The following is a 21976-nucleotide window of genomic DNA, read 5'->3' on the forward strand; positions in this document are numbered from 1 at the left end:
TCTAAGAACGTTCGTGATAATTTTAATTTTTGAAACATATTAATTATCAGTAAAACCGGCCAAATCAATTTAGTCTAAAAAAGGACAGCTTAAAATTAAGTACATTTGCCTTAACAAAGTATTACGTACTCTGCTTGTTCTGCATTGAAACACGGATGTAAAAGCTAGATGAGAGCATCCTTTAATTGTTTTCATATTTAGTTTACTGCTTAGCTCTTTCAGTAAACGGACTGTGTTCGATCTGCGCGTGCAAATTGCAACAAAACATTTAAGATAATACAATTATTCTAAACCTGACAGGATAAGTGAAAGTTCATTCGTCACGATGGCTTGGATACATTTTTGTCTCATTGTAAGTTTTCTTTAATTGACTATGATATTTTAAACATTCTTTAGCGCTGGTACCTCAATGCTGCTGCATTACCGTCTAATTTTGTTTTCCCCTGTATTGTGTACGTGAATTGTTAGATTGAGATTAATGTATGATATGCATGGACGCCTTTATCAGTGGATGACAGTTATTCCATGAATGTTCAAGCAAACATTTAGAAGGCAGCGTAAATCTTTAGCAAAACTTAATATATGGGGGTCATTTTTGTACCACTTAGGCCATGACATGCTGTTCTGTGTTTACTGTCATCTGCCTCGAATATTTAAAATCTACGACCATGAGAAAATATGTGAACCTATTTGAATTGGAAATACTTTTCAATGATGAAACTTATTATTTAATTTGGTATTGCAAAGACATTAGGATTGCGAATGGGGCCAGTTTAGTCAATGTCAAGGTCGCTTTTATTAAATAAAAACAAAAATTCTCTGAAAAGACTGGTTAAAATTGACGTTAAGTAATTGATCTTATTGTATATGTAACTGATTATGGTGGTCAGTAGGGTAATGATCAAGGTCGATATTACTAAACAAATTAAAAATGGTTTCCGTACACCTATTGGTGGTTCTAGATGCGGTCCTACTAAACACTGCAAAGCCTAGCAAAGCCTAGCAAAGTCAAGCAAAGCCTAGCAAAGCCTAGCAAAGTCAGTTGTATTTGTATTTATTTGTATTTATTTTTATGAGTTTTATATATTTAGTTGGAAAAATGTATAATTTATTGCAAATATTGTGTAAAATTTGTAAAATTACATTAATTCAAGATTGTAAAGTCCAGCAAAACCTAGCAAAGCCTATGAAAACCTAGCAAAGTCAAGCAAAGTCTGTTTTATTGTTATTTATTTGTATTTATTTGTATTTATTTTTATGAGTTTTATATATTTAGTGCAAAAAATGTATAATTTATTGCAAATATTGTGTTAAATTTGTAAAATTACATTACTTCAAGATTGAAAAATCCAGCGAAACCTAGCAAAGCCTATGAAAACCTAGCAAAGTCAAGCAAAGTCAAAATTATTAAAGTGTCAAAAGACATTTGTATGACATATAGTAACCTCTTTTCATTGTTTTTGGCATAAATAAAGACACATTGGTAAACAATGATTTATTATAATGATAAAATCGAAATATGTCAACACTGCAGCAAAAGTTGCAAACATTGAAATGCAATGTATAAAGTGTGACGTGTGCATTCGTTGATTAAATTATATTTTTTGGATTTTTTTACTAATAGTAAAAAAAATCCAAAAATATGTTTCTAATAGAAACTTTTAATAAGGTGCTTTAAAGGGCCTAATATTAATAAGGTGCTTTAAAGGGCCTAATATTACCAGTAATTTGTTTCGTAATTCGTGAATATATAAAACATCGTGAACAGTGTTGCTTAAACATCAGTAGAACTTTGCTTCTTGTTTCTCACACTGTTATTTTGTTTCTTCTGTTTCAGGCATGTATTCTTCCCTGGATAGTGCAGCTATTCGACGACTCAGGTAAATTAAGTTAACTTAGTATGACATTTTTTTTTTGGTTAATGATTTCAAAACCTATTACAACGTTATTAGGATAAGATCATCGTTCTTTTATTCAATTATTAACAAACTCGCCGCCCCTTATTTATGCACTAATAAAATAAAAATAAAGGAGATCCTGAAATGTTTAATTCTAAACTAATCAACCGACATTAAAAAATGGTGCAAGAATTTCCTTTCGTCGTAAGGCATTCGGAGCACACTCGGCTATTTCCGAGCTTGCCGGAAAGAGCCGTGTTGTAACGATGTATTTTCGCTCGCAAAAAAAATCATTACCAAAAAAAATATTAAACCGCAAAGAGGAAACTGCAATCACACTAATCGATATCCTTAATAAAATATCTCAATTAGCACCATGTTTAAGTAGATCGGCCAGCTTAAGATATCACGACATAATTCTAAAGCTACAAATGTAAATCTGTAATATGTTTTATTGAATAATAGTAAAGTCGATGCAAAGATTTTTCACCGCCTGCAGTTGATATACCACTGCATTAAATTAATATTGGCCTGATCATTATCTACTAATCCGTTGGATATAAAGTGAACATTGTAAGAAAAAGTGCACACTGCGCGGGGTTCGAACCCAATACCGCGAAACACCAGCTGCTAGGCGCTCAAACAAATTGAGCTTTCCAGGCTGGTTCTAAACCAATCACACGACCAGCAAGAGTTCAGTCCCGGTTTGTAATGGCAGTCCATTCTCCCCGGGATTGAATTACAATATATTTTATATAATATGACATTTTTTATCAGTAAACAAATATGTTTCTGAAGTGAAGCAAACACATGGCTATTCAAGTATTTATGAAATAAATCAATATAATGAAAACATGCATACACATAATATAAAATTTGATCAAACAACATTAAGGTCGACCGCTAATCCTTTTTTAGATATCGATAATCATTTTATAAAAAAACGATAGCAAAAAGTTATCAAGGATTGAACACATTGCTTTTGTTTTTATTAAAAGTAGCGATAGTAACAATCATGCTTCGATAAAAAAAACTACAGGGACGAGCTTAGTAGTGGACCATATAACTTAAAGTATAAATCTTGTAGATTAGATATGGTTATTATCTTTGCTTAAGGTAAGCCATCACTCATTTATACAAAACGTGTTTATGGTAAAACTTCATTTAAAGTTACAATATGTTAAGTTTGAATATGTTTAAAGCTTTTATCAAGAGTTTTTTTATATATATACGCTTTATGCTATTCAAAAAACAAAGTAATAAAAATGCGATATAATTATAGATCAATTTTGTTTAATCCTCCCTTTAAAGGTACTCGCTCTTGTTTTGTTTTTTGTGAAATGCACATTTTTATATGGCGAAAGAAAGGGTGGCAAAACATAAGGAGTGTTAAAACTAAGATACTAAAAGCTGGAAACCTTCAGCAAATGTTGATATTTGCTCAAATATCGTCTTTGAAGACCTCATTATTCTCTAGCTTTAATGCGCTTATTATCACTTCTTTACAGCTTTGTTGTTGCATAATTGGTTAAGTGATATTAGCTCGTGTTATCAATGCGTTACTAAGAGGTCAAAATACCTACTATTTTTGTGGTTTACGCGTCGATTTGTGCGATATTTGATGTGCGACGGATGGAAAAAGTCGACCCAATCTTTCACATTGAACCTTTCTTTTGCTTTAGATATCGTTACACGCATTAAAGACTCTTGATTTTTAAATAAAAAAAACTCTTAAGCCGTATCAAAATAATTATCATTGAAACCAGCTATGACAACTTGAGTATTTGTTAAGTTGTTCGAGTTATTGACTTTCTTTTTAAAACGATTCAATAATCATGGAGACGTTATATTTATTGTTTCTATTATTTGTAATAGAAAAGATTGGTTTTTATAGCTCAGTGTAGCTTTTGGTGCAATATAATTGATGAAATGTGAATGCATTATCTCTTATTGTGCTATTTAATTGTTGTCCCTGAAACAATCAAAGTATTTAATACTATCATAATCGCTTATATCTATTAATAAGGTGTTTGGTTTTTACATCGCATAAGTATATTTCATACATTTGTGACATTCGATGCAGCCATTTTTTTTTCTATTACAGCCAAGGATAAATGCCTCAAAAATGGCAACTTTTATTGCAATATTTCACGGATATGTATCCTCACCGAGTTTGTTTGTAACGGCAGTCCTGCTTGTTCAGGAGGTGAAGATGAGTCCCCTCCTGCATGCTGTAAGTCATTTATGTTTAACTTAAGATAATAAAAGCTGTAAACCTTTAGCAAATGAAATGTTGATATTTGCTCAAATATCGTCTTTGAATTCCTCATTGCTCTCTAGGATTAACACGCTTATAATCACTAAATTACAGATTTGTTGTTGCATGATTGGTTGAGTGACATTATCACATGATTATATCAATGCATTGTTAAGAGGTCAAAATATCTACTATTTGTGTGGTTTAGGCTTCGTTTGAGCGATATGTGATGTGCGAAGGATAGGTAATGTCGACCCATTCTTCCACATTGAACCTTTCTTTTGCTGGTGATATCGTAATACGCATTAAAGACTCTTGAACTTTAAACCTTATCAAAATAATTATCATTGAAACCCTTCATGACCATTTTATCATTTGATCATCTGTCCGAGATATTGACATTCTTATTAAAACGAATCATGCAGACGTTAGATTTATTGTTTTTATTATTTGAAATAGAATAATTATATTGGTTTTTATAGTTCTGTGTAGCTTTTGGTGCAATATAATTGGTGAAATCTGAATTCGTTATCTCTTATTGTGCTATATTATTGTTGTTCCTGAAACTATCAAGGTATTTAAGACTATCAAAATCGTTATATCTAATAACAAGGTGCTTGTTTTATGTTGTACATCGCATAAGTATATTTTATACATTTGTGACATTCGATGCAGCCATTTTCTTTTCTATTACAGCCAAGGAAGAATGCCTCAAAAATGGCAACTTTTATTGCAATATTTCACGGAGATGTATCCGCACCCAGTATGTTTGTGACGGCATTCCTGCTTGTTCAGAAGGTGAAGATGAGTCCTCTCCTGCATGCTGTAAGTCATTTATGTCGAATATCATTTATTTGTTGGTGATGATAATAATATTGTTATGCGCATTTTAAACTAAATCAAATATTCAAAGCAAGACGATGATTTACTTAATATATAATAATTGTTCATACCAGAAGTTCTGAACGTATAAATGTATTTTAGACGGTATATTGGGTTTATAACGATCGGACATAGTGTTAGCGGAAAAATGGCTCATCATGAACACAGGAAGAATTGATTGCAATAAATTGATAAAGACTAATCCTATACACAATGTAAAATTTTATTATAAACTGGCATTCGCGACGGTTCATACGGTTTGTAATTGTCATAAAAATGTTTCAAAGTCGAAGGGGTTATGTTCTTTCTTTAAGGTATGCCATCACTGTATAGTACAAAAAAAAAAGATAATTAAAAAGTTTCATTCTAAAGTTACAAAACGTCAAGTTTTAATATGTTTAAAGTTTTCACCAAGAGCTTTTTGTATATATGCATTATGCTATTTAAGAAACGTAGCAAACAAGCGATATGATCATAGATCAATTTTGTTTAATCCTCCCTTTAATGGTACTCGCTCATGTTTTTTGTGAAATGCACTTTTTTGTATGACGAAAGAAACTGTGGCAAACTAGGAGTGTTACAAACTAAGATACTTAAGCTGGGAATCTTCAGCAAATGTTGATAATTGCTCAAATATCGTCTTTGAAGATCTCATTGTTCTCTAGCGTCAACACGCTTATAATCACTTTATTACAGATTTGTTGTTGCATGATTGGTTGAGTGACATTATCACATGATGTTATCAATGGATTGTTAAGAGGTCAAAATATCTACTATTTGTGTGGTTTTGGCTTCGGTTTGTGCGATATGTGATGTGCGACGGATACTAAATGTCGACCCATTTTTCCACATTGAACCTTTCGATTGCTGGTGATATCTTTATACACATTAAAGACTCTTGAATTTTAAATAAAAAAGCTGAACTCTTACAGAATTACCGTTTTTGCAACATTTTTTATATTTTTTTGTCTTGCAATGGGCAAACATTTACGAAAATTTCTGTATGTGACGACATACGTAGTTGCAAAGAAGGTGAAGATGAGTCTCCTCCTGACTGCAGTAAGTCATATCTATCGACTTTTACTTATTAGATGGTGATGATAATAATAATGTAGTGCACATTGTATACTGGTTCAAAGTTATTAAGCAGGAAAAATCCGATGCATGAAACTGATTATATATTGCACCGACGGTATATACGGTATGTAAATGGATGCAGAACGTTCCAACGTAGTTTTGGGTTAAAATGATTGATAAAATGTGAATGCATTACAAACGAAACTTGTTGGCTCGATATCGCATGGCTCGATATCCTCGTTGGTTGAACCGGATTAAAAGGACCGATTTGTTTTAAATATTTGTTTATATAAAATTCGAACGGTTGGCTCGTTATTTTGAGGGTCGATATTTCCCCACTTTCACACTTTGTTTTGTGTGATTGGTTCGATGTCATTTTCGCGGGCTCCAGTAAGAATTTCATACTTGGCTTCATTAAGGACAAGGCGATAATCGATAAGATTTTCTTGATTGGTATCATAATTATTATCAAATTTTAAGGGTTTCAACAGTTTGAGCGAACATGCCATCATTTATTTTTTGTCTTTAATTTGCAAGTGAAAATTATGTCATTAATATGTATATCTCAATGCATTTTGATAAGGCGTCATTCACATAAAAATATTTCGCTGAATATTTCTCCAAATGGAAAAATTAATACAAATGTCAAATGCCAAGCAATATAGAGGGGGACCCGGTACAGCCTAAGCTATGCTTATGCATACATCATTTCAAAATCAAATGATATTTTCATAATATCGAATGCGAACTTTAACCATGTCGAATAAATACTCTTTTTTTGTGGAGATAACGTAGAATATAACAAACGAGGTAAACAAGAAGTTCTAAACGTATCAAAGAAAAATACACATTCATTAAGCAAACCCGTTTGGCTCGATATTCTCGAGGTTCGAAGAATTTTGCCGGTTCCTAGAATTTCGAGCCAACTTAGGTTAAAAAACGGAATCACCGTTATACATGATAGAGAGTAATGGATATGAGGATATTAACTATTAAAGAACGTAGTTAATTATCAAAACTTACTGATCATTTATCTGATGCTGATTACCTTGGAAATATGCATACTTAGTGTCCTACTAACACCAGGATATTTGAAGTCTGGTGATAATTACGGGTATCACTTGCCAAAACACAATATATCAATTTTAATATTTACCGCTGTAGGTTTAATTGACAAAAGATATATTTAGAAATAGTGAACAGAAACAAGCACACGTTGTCAAAAGTAGAAGAAATAGAAGTACCGTCTTTGAAGCGTCTCCGAAACATATGCCCGGAAATGACGTCACTATCCTAACAACCAATGCTGGATTGGCTGACTACCATTATCGGTTGTCAAGTGCCCGCTGTTTGCCGGTTCCACCTTTAAGCAAGTGCCGGTCGTCTGCCGGTGCCCTCGGTTACCAACGACCGATGCCGTCAAGTGCCGGACTTCTGCCGTCTCCCTCGTATATCGACGACCGATGTTATCAAGCGCTGCTGTCTTCCGGATTTCTCGTATACAAACGACCGATGTCGTCAAGTGTCGGCCGTTTGTCGGTTTCAATGTATATCAACGACAGAAGTCCTCAAGTTCCATTCGTCTGCCGGTTCCTTCGTAGCTTTCCGGTTCTCTCGATTACCAGTGACCGATGTCGTTTAGTGAAGTTAGCTGCCCGGAGCCCTCGTATATCAGCGACTGATGTCAAGTGCCGGTCGTCTGCCCGGGCCATTGATTACCAACGACCGATGTCGTCAAGTGCCGGATGTCTGTCGGTGCCCTCGTAAACCAACGACCGATGTCGTCAAGTGCCGGATGTCTGTCGATGCCCTCGTAAACCAACGACCGATGTCGTCAAGTGCCGGCCGTGTGCCGGTTCAATCGTATACCAACGACCGATGTCGTCAAGTGCAGGCTGTCTGCCGGTTCCCTCTTATACAAATGACCTATGTCGTCAAGTGTCGCCATCTAGTGGATCCCTCATATACAAACGACCGATGTCATGAAGTGTCTGCCGTCTACCGGTTCCCTCGTATACCATCGACCGAGTTCATCAAATGCCGGCCGTATGCCAGTTTGTTCGTATACCAATTACTCATGTTGTCAAGTGCCGGCGGTCTCTGGGTTCCAGGTACACGAACGACAAATGCCGTCAAGTGAATGCTTTTTATCCGGTTCTCGAATACAAACGACCGATATCGCCAATTGCGCCAGTACCCATGTATATCAACGACATCTATCGTCAAGTGCCGACCGTCTGCCGGTTCCCCTATATACGAACCATTAATATCGTTAAGTGCCGGCCCTATGCATTCGAATACCAACGATCAATGTCGCAAAGTGCTGACCGTCTGCCGGCTACTACGTGTACCAACGACCGAAACGTCAAATGCCGGTCGTCTGTAGGTGCCCTCCTCTTCCAACGACCGATGTCGTCAAGACCCAGCCATCTTTCGGCGCCCTCATATACCAATGACCGATGTTGTCAAGTGTCGGCCGTCTGCCGGTGCCTCGTATACCAACGACTGATGACATCATCTGCCGGCCGTCTGCCGGTGCACTCGTATACCAACGCCGATATCGTCAAGTTCCGGCCGTCTGCCGGTGCACTGTACCCAAGGGCTGTAATTTGATCTGGTTTTGGTAGAGTCGGCGTTGTCAACGGGCATGTCTCGGTGTAGACTGGCCGTTTCTTTGAGAATAATGGCGTCAAGCTCGATGCGCCCGCTCGTCCCGATGTCTACGCCCAACACGTCACACCCAATCGAGTACGGCTATAAAATATGACACATATCAATTACTTTATTTGATTTGGCCACCATGGAAAACTTTTTGTCCAAAATCGTTTGATATGTAAATGAAATAAGCAGATACTTGCACACCCCACGGTCTTTGTCAGTACAATACAACGTACCACGTCTATGTGGCGCTATCTAAATGATTTCCTTTATATACGACACCATAATTTAACAATCCCCATATCCAAAACAAAGAAAGTATGCATGTATATGCAATTTACATATACCAACACTAATTCATATATTATTTTGCCCTTAAACAATTAACAATACCCAAATGCCTTATGAGTATAACCGTAACATATCCAGAAATAGCAGACAACTACCACTATCGAAAATTGTTATTAAAACAAAGAATATATATAAGAGTATCTTTTTTGCTACCTTTTCGCTTATAGAATCTTATCGAAGCCGTAATTATATATTAAAGCAACAATTCAGTTTTGAACCTAATCTAAATCTTTTAATATTGAACAAGACTTGTTTAACAGGACTTACTCACAGCGTGATACATAAGAGGCCCGTAAAACAACATACATAAACCTTTATTAGAATTACACGATTAACGATAAACTTAACATCGTCAATTCTTATCGGATTTTAGTCAAATAAAAATGAAAATGCTTGAAATCATAAGTAAAACAAAATGATAAACAAACATTTATAAGAACAAGACTCCTTTATCGATATCTATAACAATCTACCAAAATGATACGGTGGCATAGAGGTGGCATGTGTATGTTTTTATTTATCTTCTGCGCACGACATGCTATATCATGCGCACGAGATACTTAAGTGGTGCGCACAAGAAACTAAGTCGTGCGCACGAGATACTAAGTCGTGCGCACGAGATACTTAAGTCGTGCGCACGAGATACTATGTCGTGTGTACGAGATTCTATGTCGTGCGCACGAGATACTAAGTCGTGCTCACGAGATACTAAGTCGTGCACACTAGATCCTTAAGTCGTGCGCACGAGATACTATGTCGTGCGCACGAGATACTAAGTCGTGCTCACGAGATACTAAGTCGTGCACACGAGATTCTTAAGTCTTGCGCACGGGTTACTATGTCGTGCGCACGGGTTACTAAGTCGTGCGCACGAGATATTAATACGTGCGCACGAGATACTAAGTCGTACGCACGAGATACTAAGTTGTGCGCACGAGATACTAAGTCGTGCGCACGAGATACTAAGTCGTGCACACGAGTTTCTTAAGTCGTGCGCACGAGTTTCTTAAGTCGTGCGCACGAGATACTAAGTCGTGCGCACGAGATAGTAGTTCGTGCGCACGAGATATTAATACGTGCGCACGACATACTAAGTCGTGCGCACCAGATACTTAAGTCTTGCGCACGACATACTAAGTCGTGCGCACCAGATACTTAAGTCTTGCGCACGACATACTAAGTCGTGCGCACCAGATACTTAAGTCTTGCGCACGGGATACTATGTCTTGCGCACGAGTTACTAAGTCGTGCGCACCAGATAATTAAGTCTTGCGCACGAGATACTATGTCGCGCGCACGGGATACTATGTCTTGCGCACGAGTTACTAAGTCGTTCGCACGAGATAATAAGCCAATCAAAATGCACTTTAAATAAGATAATTAGTCTCACAATAATCAAGTTTTGTTGTCAGCATGGATATCACCAATTAAAATTTTTGGCATGATGCAATAAACATATACGGGAACTTAATTATTGTGCGACTGTCTGGCAGATCAAATGAAAGGGGTAGAAACGATAGAAGTGGTTTTACTGACTTATCGGCACATAAATAGGGGGAAGTCCTGTTAATTCTGGAACACACCTCGTATTATTCTTAAATATCCCACACTAGATTGTGCATCACTGTTAAATAAAATCACTGGTCTTGAAATAAAAATTCAATGTATACGCTCTATGTTTGATTTCAAATCATTATATGTAAACGTCCTCCACACGCCAAAATGAACAAACCGGCAACCACCACAACCATTACACGTCAGAAACTAATGTTATTTTCAGTATACGTTTTGGAAAGTTTAAGGTTGATTTTAAAAATGTTAGCTTCACGCTGTCACATTTAATTTACCCCGGGGGTCGCATATACGAAGGATGGTAGCAACATCGTTGGCCCGAGCCCGTAAACCATTGACAATGCAACGTTGACGCCTGACTCGGTATCAATGCAGAGGTACAGAATGTTCAATTGCGTTGCTAATACGGTCAACCACAGTAAAGAGGGTCACCATAGATTCTTCGTCGCAACATTCATTCGCGTAACAATCTTTGTAAATGTGTATATTATGCTGATCGCCTAAACGAAACCGAATTTCTCCATTCGTTTACCCTGCATTAAAAATAAAAGAATAAAATCGTTTCTGCTATCAGCCGTTTTCAAATAACATTCATGCATGTAAAGTGTATTCTGATTGGCTAATTATGACGTGCGCACGACTTAATTATCTCGTGCGCACGACTTAGTAACTCGTGCGCACGACATAGTAACTCGTGCGCACGGCATAGTATCTCGTACGCACGACTTAAGTATCTCGTGCGCACGACTTAGTAACTCGTGCGCACGACTTAGTAACTCGTGCGCAAGACTTAGTAACTCGTGCGCACGACATAGTATCTCGTGCGCACGATTTAAGTTACTCGTGCGCACGACTTAGTATCTCGTGCGCACGACTTAGTATCTCGTGCGCACGACTTAGTATCTCGTGCACACGACTTAGTATCTCGTACGCACGACTTAGTATCTCGTGCGCACGACTTAGTATATCGTGCGCACGACTTAGTATCTCGTACGCACGACTTTGTATCTCGTGCGCACTACTTAGTATCTCGTACTTAGTATGTCGTACGCACGAGATTAATGAAAACATACACATGTCACTTCTGTGCCACCGTAAAATGATCGCTGGTTATCATAACGTTGTTTTTATGTTGTATATGCCCAAATGAGGCCCTGCTGTATTATAAACAAAAATATTATGAATAGGTTTCATCCGTGACACGTGGGCATACGCCAATTTAGAGTGGGATCTTATGTTTCTCTTCTGTGCGTTGATAAGGATGATATTTCACCAGTACATCTCTTTCGACTATCGAATATGTCTTGCTTATACTAATAATAATGCAGTGGATGTTACAAGTGAATTCAAATAATTATATGAAACAAGCGAGTGATGTATGATACAATTTTACTATTGTACAACTTAAGGTATATCTGTATTTACGACGGTATATTCGGATTCAACGTATTGTTAACGGTAACGGGGTCATCTTGGACACAGTTAAGGTTGATTAAAATATATATCATGACTAATCCTTTACACACACATATTGTATAAATAAATTAATATAAATTAATATAAATTAAATATATATATAATTAATATAAATTAATATATATATATATATATATATATATATATATATATATATATATATATATATATGTATATATATATATATATATATATATATATATATATATATATATATATATATTAATTTATTTATTGATTTTATTTGAAATCAGTATTTGCGACGGTTTATACGTTTTGTAATTTACTAATACTACTACTACTAATAATAATAATAATGCTACTCCAACTGCTATTGATACTGATACTGCTACTGATACTGCTACTGCTTAATAATAATAATAATAATAATAATAATAATAATAATAATAATAATAATAATAATAATGATTAATATATAATATGTAAAGCAAATGTTAATCATAACATATCATTATGGTGTATACTAGTATATGCGACCGTATATAAACATCATATGTATGGAATGATAATGATATTTCTTTTTAAACACCCAGCTTTTTTCATACATTTTTGACATTCGATGCTGCCTGTTTCCTGTATTACAGCCGTGGATGAATGTTTTCGAAGAGACCGGACCTTATGTTTTGATTCCCTGTGTATCCCCACTAGTTCGTTGTGTGACGGAAAGTTTAACTGTCCAAGCAGGGAAGATGAGTTGTCTATATTCTGCAGTAAGTCATCCTTGTATATCACTTATTAATTGTTGATAATGATAACATAGTGCAACATATAGTTTTGGCTTATATAAAACAACACATGCTTCTTATAAAGTATACATGATGATATGTTTTACCAATATCACTATAGAAACTTCTGTATATGCGACGGTAAATACGGTGTTATATGGTCGCAAATATTTTAAATAAATAATGTAACCTTTATACATTTTATATTTACGCTGACTAAGATACACATTATACTTTCTTCTTTCTAAGATGTGTCCACAGAAACAATTATCGAACACGACTAATACAACTTGTAGCTGTTGTTAAAAAAACATATTTTACCCTCGTGTAAAACGGATTTATACCTATATGTAATAACGATAACGAGACGAAACTAATGCACAACAGAGTTATGGGAATAAATTAAAACCCGCCCTCAGAGAGAGATTATTTTCTTCTTGTAGAAGAGCCCGAATTCTGAATCACTTTGAGCGTATTCAGTGATTTGATGGGAATGAACTCCTGCTTTGGTGTCATTTGACCCGTACAAAATTAAGTGACATTTAACCTAAAATATATATATTTATATATTTCTTCAGATTTATCAAAGGGGTCACTCCTACCAACTATCTAGCATAAAATAACTAGGAATTACTGCAGTTTAGCAATGTCAGAAAAATCGAAATGCCTAAATAAAGGAAAGTGAAACAACTTCAATTTCATCGAAAAACATGCCAAGAAAAGTACCCAAACGAAAAGTTGCAACAAAAACATGCAGCCAACATGCAGATTACACTCCAATCTTTCAATTGCAACCATAATTCTCACCTGAACATGCGTCCAGTTGAAGAAATTTGTTCAAGTTTCGGAAAGGATCCCAAAAGAATCTCAACACAAGGTTCCGATAAACAACCAAAAAAAACACAATCTATTTTTTTATAATATTGTATTTAATAATACAATCAACCTTATTCCTAATGCATTCATTAACTTGCAATAATACACGTACACAAAAACCTTTACTTGTGAAATAATGTGTAAATTAAAAATATATAACATACATGTTGTGGTTACATTACACTATTACTTCTTCATAGCCGAATTTGGGGAAGAAGTAATAGTGTAATATAACCAGAACAAGTACGTTATATTAGGTATACTAGTTTTCAGCTGGTAGTATTATAGATAATTACAATCTGTTATAATTTAAAGGTGTTTTATTTCGTTAAATTATGAAACATTTCTGATCTGTTATCAAGATATGTTGAACAAATTTGATACTATATCCATCCCACCTTTCATACTATACTGTTCTTTCATTTACGTTGATGTAGGACGTAGTCCATGGTACAGTATTTGTTGCGCTAGTCTCATGATTATTTTTTTTGCTTTTGTTCACACCATGATAAAAAATATTTTGCTAATATATTACATTTAACTGATGCAAATCAGTGCAGCGTTATCGCGAGGATTATCTAACTTAACTCTCTCGCTGTTGAAGAAACATGTATATGATAATGTTAAAGTCATGTTTCTATATTAATCAGCAGTGTATTGGCATAAGCCGACTGATCATCCTTATGGTTTGATATGTACAGATCAAGCTATCCTGAATTAATAATTGTATTTCTCTCCAGAGAATATACATACTGTACCACTTAAAAGGTATTTTAATATGAGCACACGGAGAAATGCGGACAATCGCAATGTTTATAGTTAAAAACCTATGCATCATGATTTCAAGATAAGTACAATCTTCTGAAGCTGTCTTTTTATTGTTAGAAAAAGGTTATTGACAACAAAAAGTAATAGCCAAAAAAATGTAAATTCGAACATCATCGGTACAATGATGTCGCGATCATCCAATCAGAGTGCATTATTGAAAAAGAAAAAAAAATGACGTCAAAACTGTTTGCGTTTAATAGAATATGAAAGTCTAGTTTCTTTAAACAAAAGCTTACGAGTATATAAATATTGAAAAAATACACTGAATATATGGTTTTGTATAATAGTTTGTCATAAGTAATATAGACGTATTATCAAGCATAAAGATATCCGGTTGATCCGAAACTCATTTATCTAAAATAACTTTATATCTCCATCAGTAATAAATTGGTTCTTGCTGCTCATCCAGCGACTGATGTACATGTAAAAGTTAAATCGCTGTCTTAAACATTTTTAGCAACATAGGTTTGCTGAAATCAGCAATTGATTAGTACCACAATGCAAACAAATTGCCGAAGTAAGTTAATGTGAGATGAGGAATCTTAAAAAGGTAGTGCATATGTTATGTATGTTTGTTATTCATGTCGGAAAATAGCTCAATGAGCTCATGTTTGTTGTTAACATATATCCGACTTTAAATAAAGATGATTGTTTCTTGTATCTTGTGTGTTATCCAAACATCATTATGTAATAGTTATATGACATAAATTTAAATGTTAATGATTACGAATGGGTTGAGTGAGCGTAGCGACCGACTTAATTATTAAGATTTTACTTCAAGTCATTTAACTTAGAAAACTACCTCATTGGCGGACACATTGTCAATGCAAAATCTCTCACATTGAGTGTGTATTGGGTGAATTGCCTTAGGCGGACCTTAAAACCCGCCAAAGTTGAAAATCCTTATTATAAAGCCTTGTACTTAATGACTGCATAAATAAAATCTCATTTGCTGAAAATATAGGTTGTATTCTATTTTTTGTAATGCATCATTTTAAATCGAAAATATGAGGTTTGAATGAGGTTTGAATGATGTCACTTTTAGCATATATTGAAAAGACAAAACAAATGTTTTTTTAAGCTATATATCTATTATCGTTTATCCAATGGCCATCGTAAGTTAATATTTGCATTCGTAAAACCGGATGTATTTGAAACTGCGCAAACAATTAGCTATATCGAAATGACGGCAATCGAACCGAAATGAAATCATTGCCTTTTCGCAAAGCATTATGAGCGCTGAAGTTCATTTCTCACTATGTAACGGACTTAAATGACAGACAATATATTACCTTTTTAAATCTCATCTAAACACGTGCGTGCGTGTCATCACTACAGAAACAAGCCGGGTAGCCTTGACTATAACACGTGCATGCGTGTCATCACTACAGGAACAAGCCGAGTAGCCTTAAAGTTACTGGATGCGAAATGTCCGCACTAGCCTTTAAGCTAATACGTGCATGCGTTCTTTTACTACAGGAAGAAGACGAGTAACAGTAAAGCTAGCACGTGCATGCGTGTCACCACTACAAGAACTAGCGATAGCTCTACTAGCCTTAAAGCTAACACGTGCTGGCGTGTCATCACTTATGCAATGGCTCTATATATTTTTGCTTTTTGATGGATTTGTATACAAATTCGTATCTGAATTACAGAAATTATAATTCAGAAAAGTCCGTACTATACAATATTTTCTTTGACAATTTAAAGTAGTTAACACAGCCTTTTTATATTTTGATTAAATAGATTATTGCAAAACTGTTTTTGCAGATCTCAAATACAATTGTGAATCGAAGCGTTCTATATCCAATGGCTGCTTGGGTGAATGTAAACCTGGTCAATTTGGCATTTCTTGCCAGAAAACGTGTTTAGAAACGTGTTCGAATGGCAGTTGTGATAAATCAAGTGGACTTTGTAACATGTGTGCATCTGGCTATCATGGCAAGTACTGCCAGAAAACATGTTCAGACGAATGTTTGAATGGAATATGTAATAAATCAAGCGGTATCTGTAAGAACTGTACACAAACGTATTTAGAAAATTGTTCACAAGAATGTGGCAAGGGATGTCGAGAAAGAAACGGTTTCCCACAATGTGACAGACAAAGTGGCAAATGCATGAATGGCTGTAAAGTTTATCACTACGGTAACTATTGCAACAATACATGTAAAAACTGCAAATTAGATTTCTCAAGTAGTCCATGTGATATTAACGGTGTGTGTCAGTTTGGATGTGAGAACGATTATTGGGACAAGGCGTGCAACACTAAATGCAGTGCCAACTGTCAAGTTGACGAACATGGAAAAAGGTGTAATTCATCCACAGGGGAGTGTATAAACGGCTGTACTCGTGGATGGAGTGGTAAATTATGTGATGGTAAGAATAATGTTCAAAAGCTCAACCGCCAATCAAATCAAAGATAAACGATGAGTTTTTTAAAAAAATATGTTTTTTATCCAATGGCATTTTCATTTTATTTTTCATAATGTACCGTTATGTTTATCAAAGAATGTAAGGAAAGTGTTTTAATATTACATTTGATAATTGATTTGTTTATTTTAAAAGATTATTCGAACTGTCAAAAATAGAATGCCGAACTGTCAAAAATAGACTGCCAGGCTTAATCTCCACGAACTATCTTAAGCGCAACAATCTTAAGGATTGTATTTAATTAAACCAAATAACTGACCTAAAGTTTACTATACAAAATAAAAGTTCCTTATGTTTATCTTAAATACAATTTTATTTGAAAGAATTAGAACCTTTCTATATTAAATATAAAGGATAACGTGCAAAACACGATCATTATTAGAAATATTTATGTAATCCAACCCACAAATAAGCTAGTTCTCTGTTAGCTCCATTTGTCCTTATCCTCATATTTGATGGCTGGTGGCCCCATACAATATTGGTCTCAATTGCAAAATATTCGCTTAATGATTATTAATATGCTAAATAAATGACCGAAAGTACATCGTACATAAAGTAATTACAGTTGGTAAATTTAACTGAAATATGACCTTAAAATACATATTTTCGCAATTTTTGAACGTAAAGTAAACTTGTTGGCTATTTTATTTTCAGTATGTTTTTATTTACAAATTATTTTTCTGTATACAAGACCCTTTTAATTAATCCAAAACTTATATAGGGTCATCAGTTATTAAAAATTCACATATTTGTGGAACGAATATCTTATGATTGTTCGAGAAATTTTTGCTTGTTTATATTCAGATTTGGTTGTTTCGTTTCCCAAGCCATTTATATTAGTACGCTCCATTTGTTTTTAGATTCCACCGATAAAGAGAACGTCAGCGTCATAGTCATACCAGTTATTGCCACTGTGGTTGTCGTTATCGTCGGGATTATCTGCTATTTGTGGGGTCGAAAAAGGTGAGTGAAGCGAAGAAGCGATTAAATGTATGTGTACCTAGATATGTGTTGGAATGTACGAACATATTCTTGAATATTTATAAGTGCTAATGCGTCAGATACACACATTTATGTTAAAGGTGCGCGTTAAAGAGGACGTTTCTGATACGTTACCGTAGACTCTGTAACTGCATGATGATATAACATGTCTTGATGTTTACTTCTCTTAATAACAATGAGTATTTAATTAGTGCTGGTTAAAAGAGAACAAAATAAAACAAAGGCTTTTTGAGGTTCCAAAATGGGATTTGGCTTCAGAACATTATATTGCAAGTTAATTGTTTGAACATTCTATTTGGTTTATTGTGCGTTTTATGGGAAAGTAGGGCTATTCAGTTAATGTCGCATCATTAGATAATGATTGAAAAAAGGCTGTATTATCCTTGATGTTGTTTAATTATGCAGATTTAACCGCCAGCAGAATGAACGCATTGAACCGCGCCGAGAATTTCGAGTTGGCGTTGCACCAAGGCAACGACCCTCCGGGTCTCGGAGACGGCAAAGTTCTACCCTGTATGCCGACATCAACGAAGGTACATATTCACTGTAATTAGTTTAATCAAATTTACTTTATACATTATAATGTAATTTGGTGTTTTTATCGCTCATATAAAGTTGGATTTTAGTACATTCATATTATAATAAACTGGATATTTAAAATATAATCATTTTTAAAAATGTATTGCATTTTTTGTAATAGTAAAGACGGCTTTCAATAATACATAGATACATGTGAAAAATGCGAATATTATGATTCTGTTTCCGTGCTGCTGATTGCAGATAAGTGAAAGGTGCCCTTGACGGAGCATGCTTGAAAGTTTGTTGTTGTTTTCTATTGTTTTAGAAACCATGGAACATAATCATTACATCTGCGAGCAAAACCCTCCGGATCACTATGATAAAATCAAAGATCGGAAGCCATGTATCTGTCCTCAGTGCGTTAGGGAAAGGGTCGATCCAATTTTACAAAGGATTTCTTCAGGTTCCTCAAGTACGACTTTTGTGGAACCTTACGCTACCTGCGGGTGGGGTATTGAGAGAAGAAGCAGTATTCACAGCTATATAAGCAATAGTGAGTTAAACACCCGTAGGAACGTCCCAACAAATGACAGTGATAGTGGAATCGTGCCTACAAAAGAATTAACGGACGATAGGATGCCTGGGCGAAGTACCTCACATTCTGCTGGTGACCTTGCTCATGTCTGTAAGACAGATTATACGAACGGAGTAAATACCCGACCTTGCGTTGCAAAATCTAAAAGCTGTATCGAACTTGTGTGCACACACGAATATTTGGACCTTGAAGAACTTTATCAAACAGCCAAGGCCGAAGATAAGCGAAAATTAGCTGCTAAATATTTCGACGAGGGGGAGGACGTTTTTGGTGTCATAGGACAATTTCAAGCGAAATATATTCATGACACTGAAAAAGAAGAAAGTGAAGTGCTGAATCAAAATATCGGACAAAATATAGAGTCTTCACTAGTAATAGGTCGATCAGAACAAATTGAAGAAAGCTGTTGTGCAAATGATAAAGATTTCATTGTTGAACAGCAACCTGCTCAATCCCAAAACGATACAAAAATGGACGACCCAAAAGACACTGATGGGATGGAAGATATTGATGAAATAAAACAAACTGATTCTCTTGTATAAAGACGACAATCTGTCCAGCCATTAAAAAACGATGTTTCGGCCATTCATTAGATATCATGAATTAAATTTTATTAAAACTGCAGATAAGTATAAAGTTATGGAAAGCTGTATCTTAACAAAAATTTCGAGTAGTCAACTCAAAAGTTAAGGCTACACTTTTAGGTTAAAATTACACGATAGGAATGAAATGAAATTACATTTTGTATCTTCCCTGGGATGGATTTTGAGGGGTCGGGGTCAATGTTACTGCGATTGAAGGTAGAAAAATGTTCTACGCCCAATTACTTTAGACTGCTACTTTTTCCTAAATTATACAAGTAATTAATTGGCTAAACTTTCTGATTGTTTTTATTTTCATATGATATCGAATTGCAAATAGGATATCCCACTACATTTCTAGGTTGAAAAGGAAGTGCATATAATGATTTAATCTACGGCGAGCTTGAATTTGTAAACTATCAGCAATTATATAATTATCATACCATCGTAACTTTTTTACTTAAGATGTTACATACAAATGATAATAAGTACAATAAAACAATTTATTTTACCGTATTGAAGGTTGGTTAAAGATACCCTATTTAATATGTTAGTTTTTATTATTACAAGATTTGTTAAGCTTGACTTAAACCTGCATATATTGTTTGCAGATGTAGGAAACGATTATTTAGTTCTGGTATCTTCTACAAAACTGGAAGGGAAAATAAGAAGACTCTAATAGAACATTGTTTTATAAGAAAATAGCATGTTGTAAACCTCAGCCTATTGCCAAATTAGAAAGTTCCGATTTGGTTTATCGGGGTAACGTGTACCCTATCATAGACTAAAGAGTGAAATGTTGGCATAACACACCCTAATATCTGTTGAGCGCAGAAAATAAAATATATTAGCAATTCTTAGCAATATGTAGTATATACTCTACAATGTAAATATGCACGTTTTATTGGATAGACATAGAACAAATATGCATATGATTAAGATGATTTGTTACGAAAGCTATCTAAGTTTACAATGCATTTAGATAGATCAGCTGACATGAATTCGTCCTAAACCAGATTTTGGTATTTATGTACCGTGCTAATCAACTTCAGTGTTACGTTTTAAACATATTGCTGTCATTTAGTAACATGTTGTTTATGTTTATGAATATTACTTGATTCATGTAGAGACGTATACATATAATTGATGTTGTACCTTATGATATTAAACTTAAATTGTACAGAAATTATATTTTCATTAAGAAATATATATGACATACCTTTGTATAGTATCTCTTAATCAAATTCGATTTAAAAAAAACATTCATGCTTCCTATAAATAGAAATACTTAAAATAAATTAAGATTATTAAAAACAATAATGAATCGACTATATTTTGACTATTTATTTGATATTAGCTTTTTGACAATTTGGTTCAGGTAAGAATATTGTTTTGTTTTTTTTCGGTAAGAGTAACATTCTTTAAGATGTCAAGTAATTTTCCTAAGACTTTTTATAGTTTCGTTTCGCATAGGTATTGTACATTGAGTGTCTTATTTTGCATTACTATATAAAATATAGCATATAATATGTATATATCACGCCTCCAGCATGAATGATGCAACGCCATTGGCCCAGGCATGGTCACACGGTGTCCCCATATGTGTCTATATTGGGTCACTAATCGTTATACCGTACCAAAATAGCGTATTTTCCCGAATCCGATAAATAAATGTTACATTTTCCAGACGGTGCTGACGTCTTGATCAATGTTAACAGATTGGCAACGTGATATATACGTTATGGGGATAGTAGATAACCCGTTATAGGACATACGGGGTGCAGGAAACCATATAAGCTCACATACTAACCCTGTGACTGATAATGTATATATACATACACGATAGCATATGCGTCAAGGTTACTTGTAATAGTAACAGTATAAATTAGTTAATATAAACTTGTATAAAGAGTATTCTTTTCGTATTGTTAAATGAATTGTTCATTGATTCACCTGTAAATACTACAATGTATCCTTATGTTCTGTAAATAAATCTTGAAATATCTTGATTCTTTATTGTCTGAATTTTGGAAGCACATCCTAAATACACATTCTCATTTTTCCGAGTCAATGAGGGCACGTGATTGGTGCAACTTTTTCAATTACTAGGATGACAATGTTTCTGTATCGGAGCGAAATTTTTAAATCCATTAATGTCAATAAAATAGGTTAATGTCACGTTCAGCTATAGACGCAATATCACGCGTGACAGACATGAAAGAAAAGGC

General features: G+C 34.7%; 1 protein-coding gene across 1 annotated transcript; it reads left to right on the forward strand.

Annotated features, from left to right (window-relative positions):
• The first annotated feature begins 201 nt into the window (after positions 1-201).
• Positions 202-21753, forward strand: LOC128209838 (uncharacterized). Its single transcript, XM_052914078.1, has 9 exons — positions 202-352; positions 1838-1880; positions 4003-4131; positions 4852-4980; positions 12777-12902; positions 16392-16997; positions 17912-18014; positions 18459-18586; positions 18898-21753. Exons 1-9 carry the CDS (start codon positions 326-328, stop codon positions 19707-19709), a joined length of 2103 nt encoding a protein of 700 aa, XP_052770038.1. The 5' UTR covers positions 202-325; the 3' UTR covers positions 19710-21753.
• Positions 21754-21976: the final 223 nt, after the last annotated feature.

Source organism: Mya arenaria, chromosome 11, assembly GCF_026914265.1.
Source record: "Mya arenaria isolate MELC-2E11 chromosome 11, ASM2691426v1".
Lineage (NCBI taxonomy): Eukaryota > Metazoa > Mollusca > Bivalvia > Myida > Myidae > Mya > Mya arenaria.

Bases quoted from the DNA above. Each gene is read 5' to 3' on its own strand.
- LOC128209838 (XM_052914078.1), top strand. From the start codon at position 326: ATGGCTTGGATACATTTTTGTCTCATT. The intron at 12,903-16,391 runs GTAAGTCATCCT...CTGTTTTTGCAG, and splicing joins TGAGTTGTCTATATTCTGCA to ATCTCAAATACAATTGTGAA. The intron at 18,587-18,897 runs GTACATATTCAC...CTATTGTTTTAG, and splicing joins GTATGCCGACATCAACGAAG to AAACCATGGAACATAATCAT.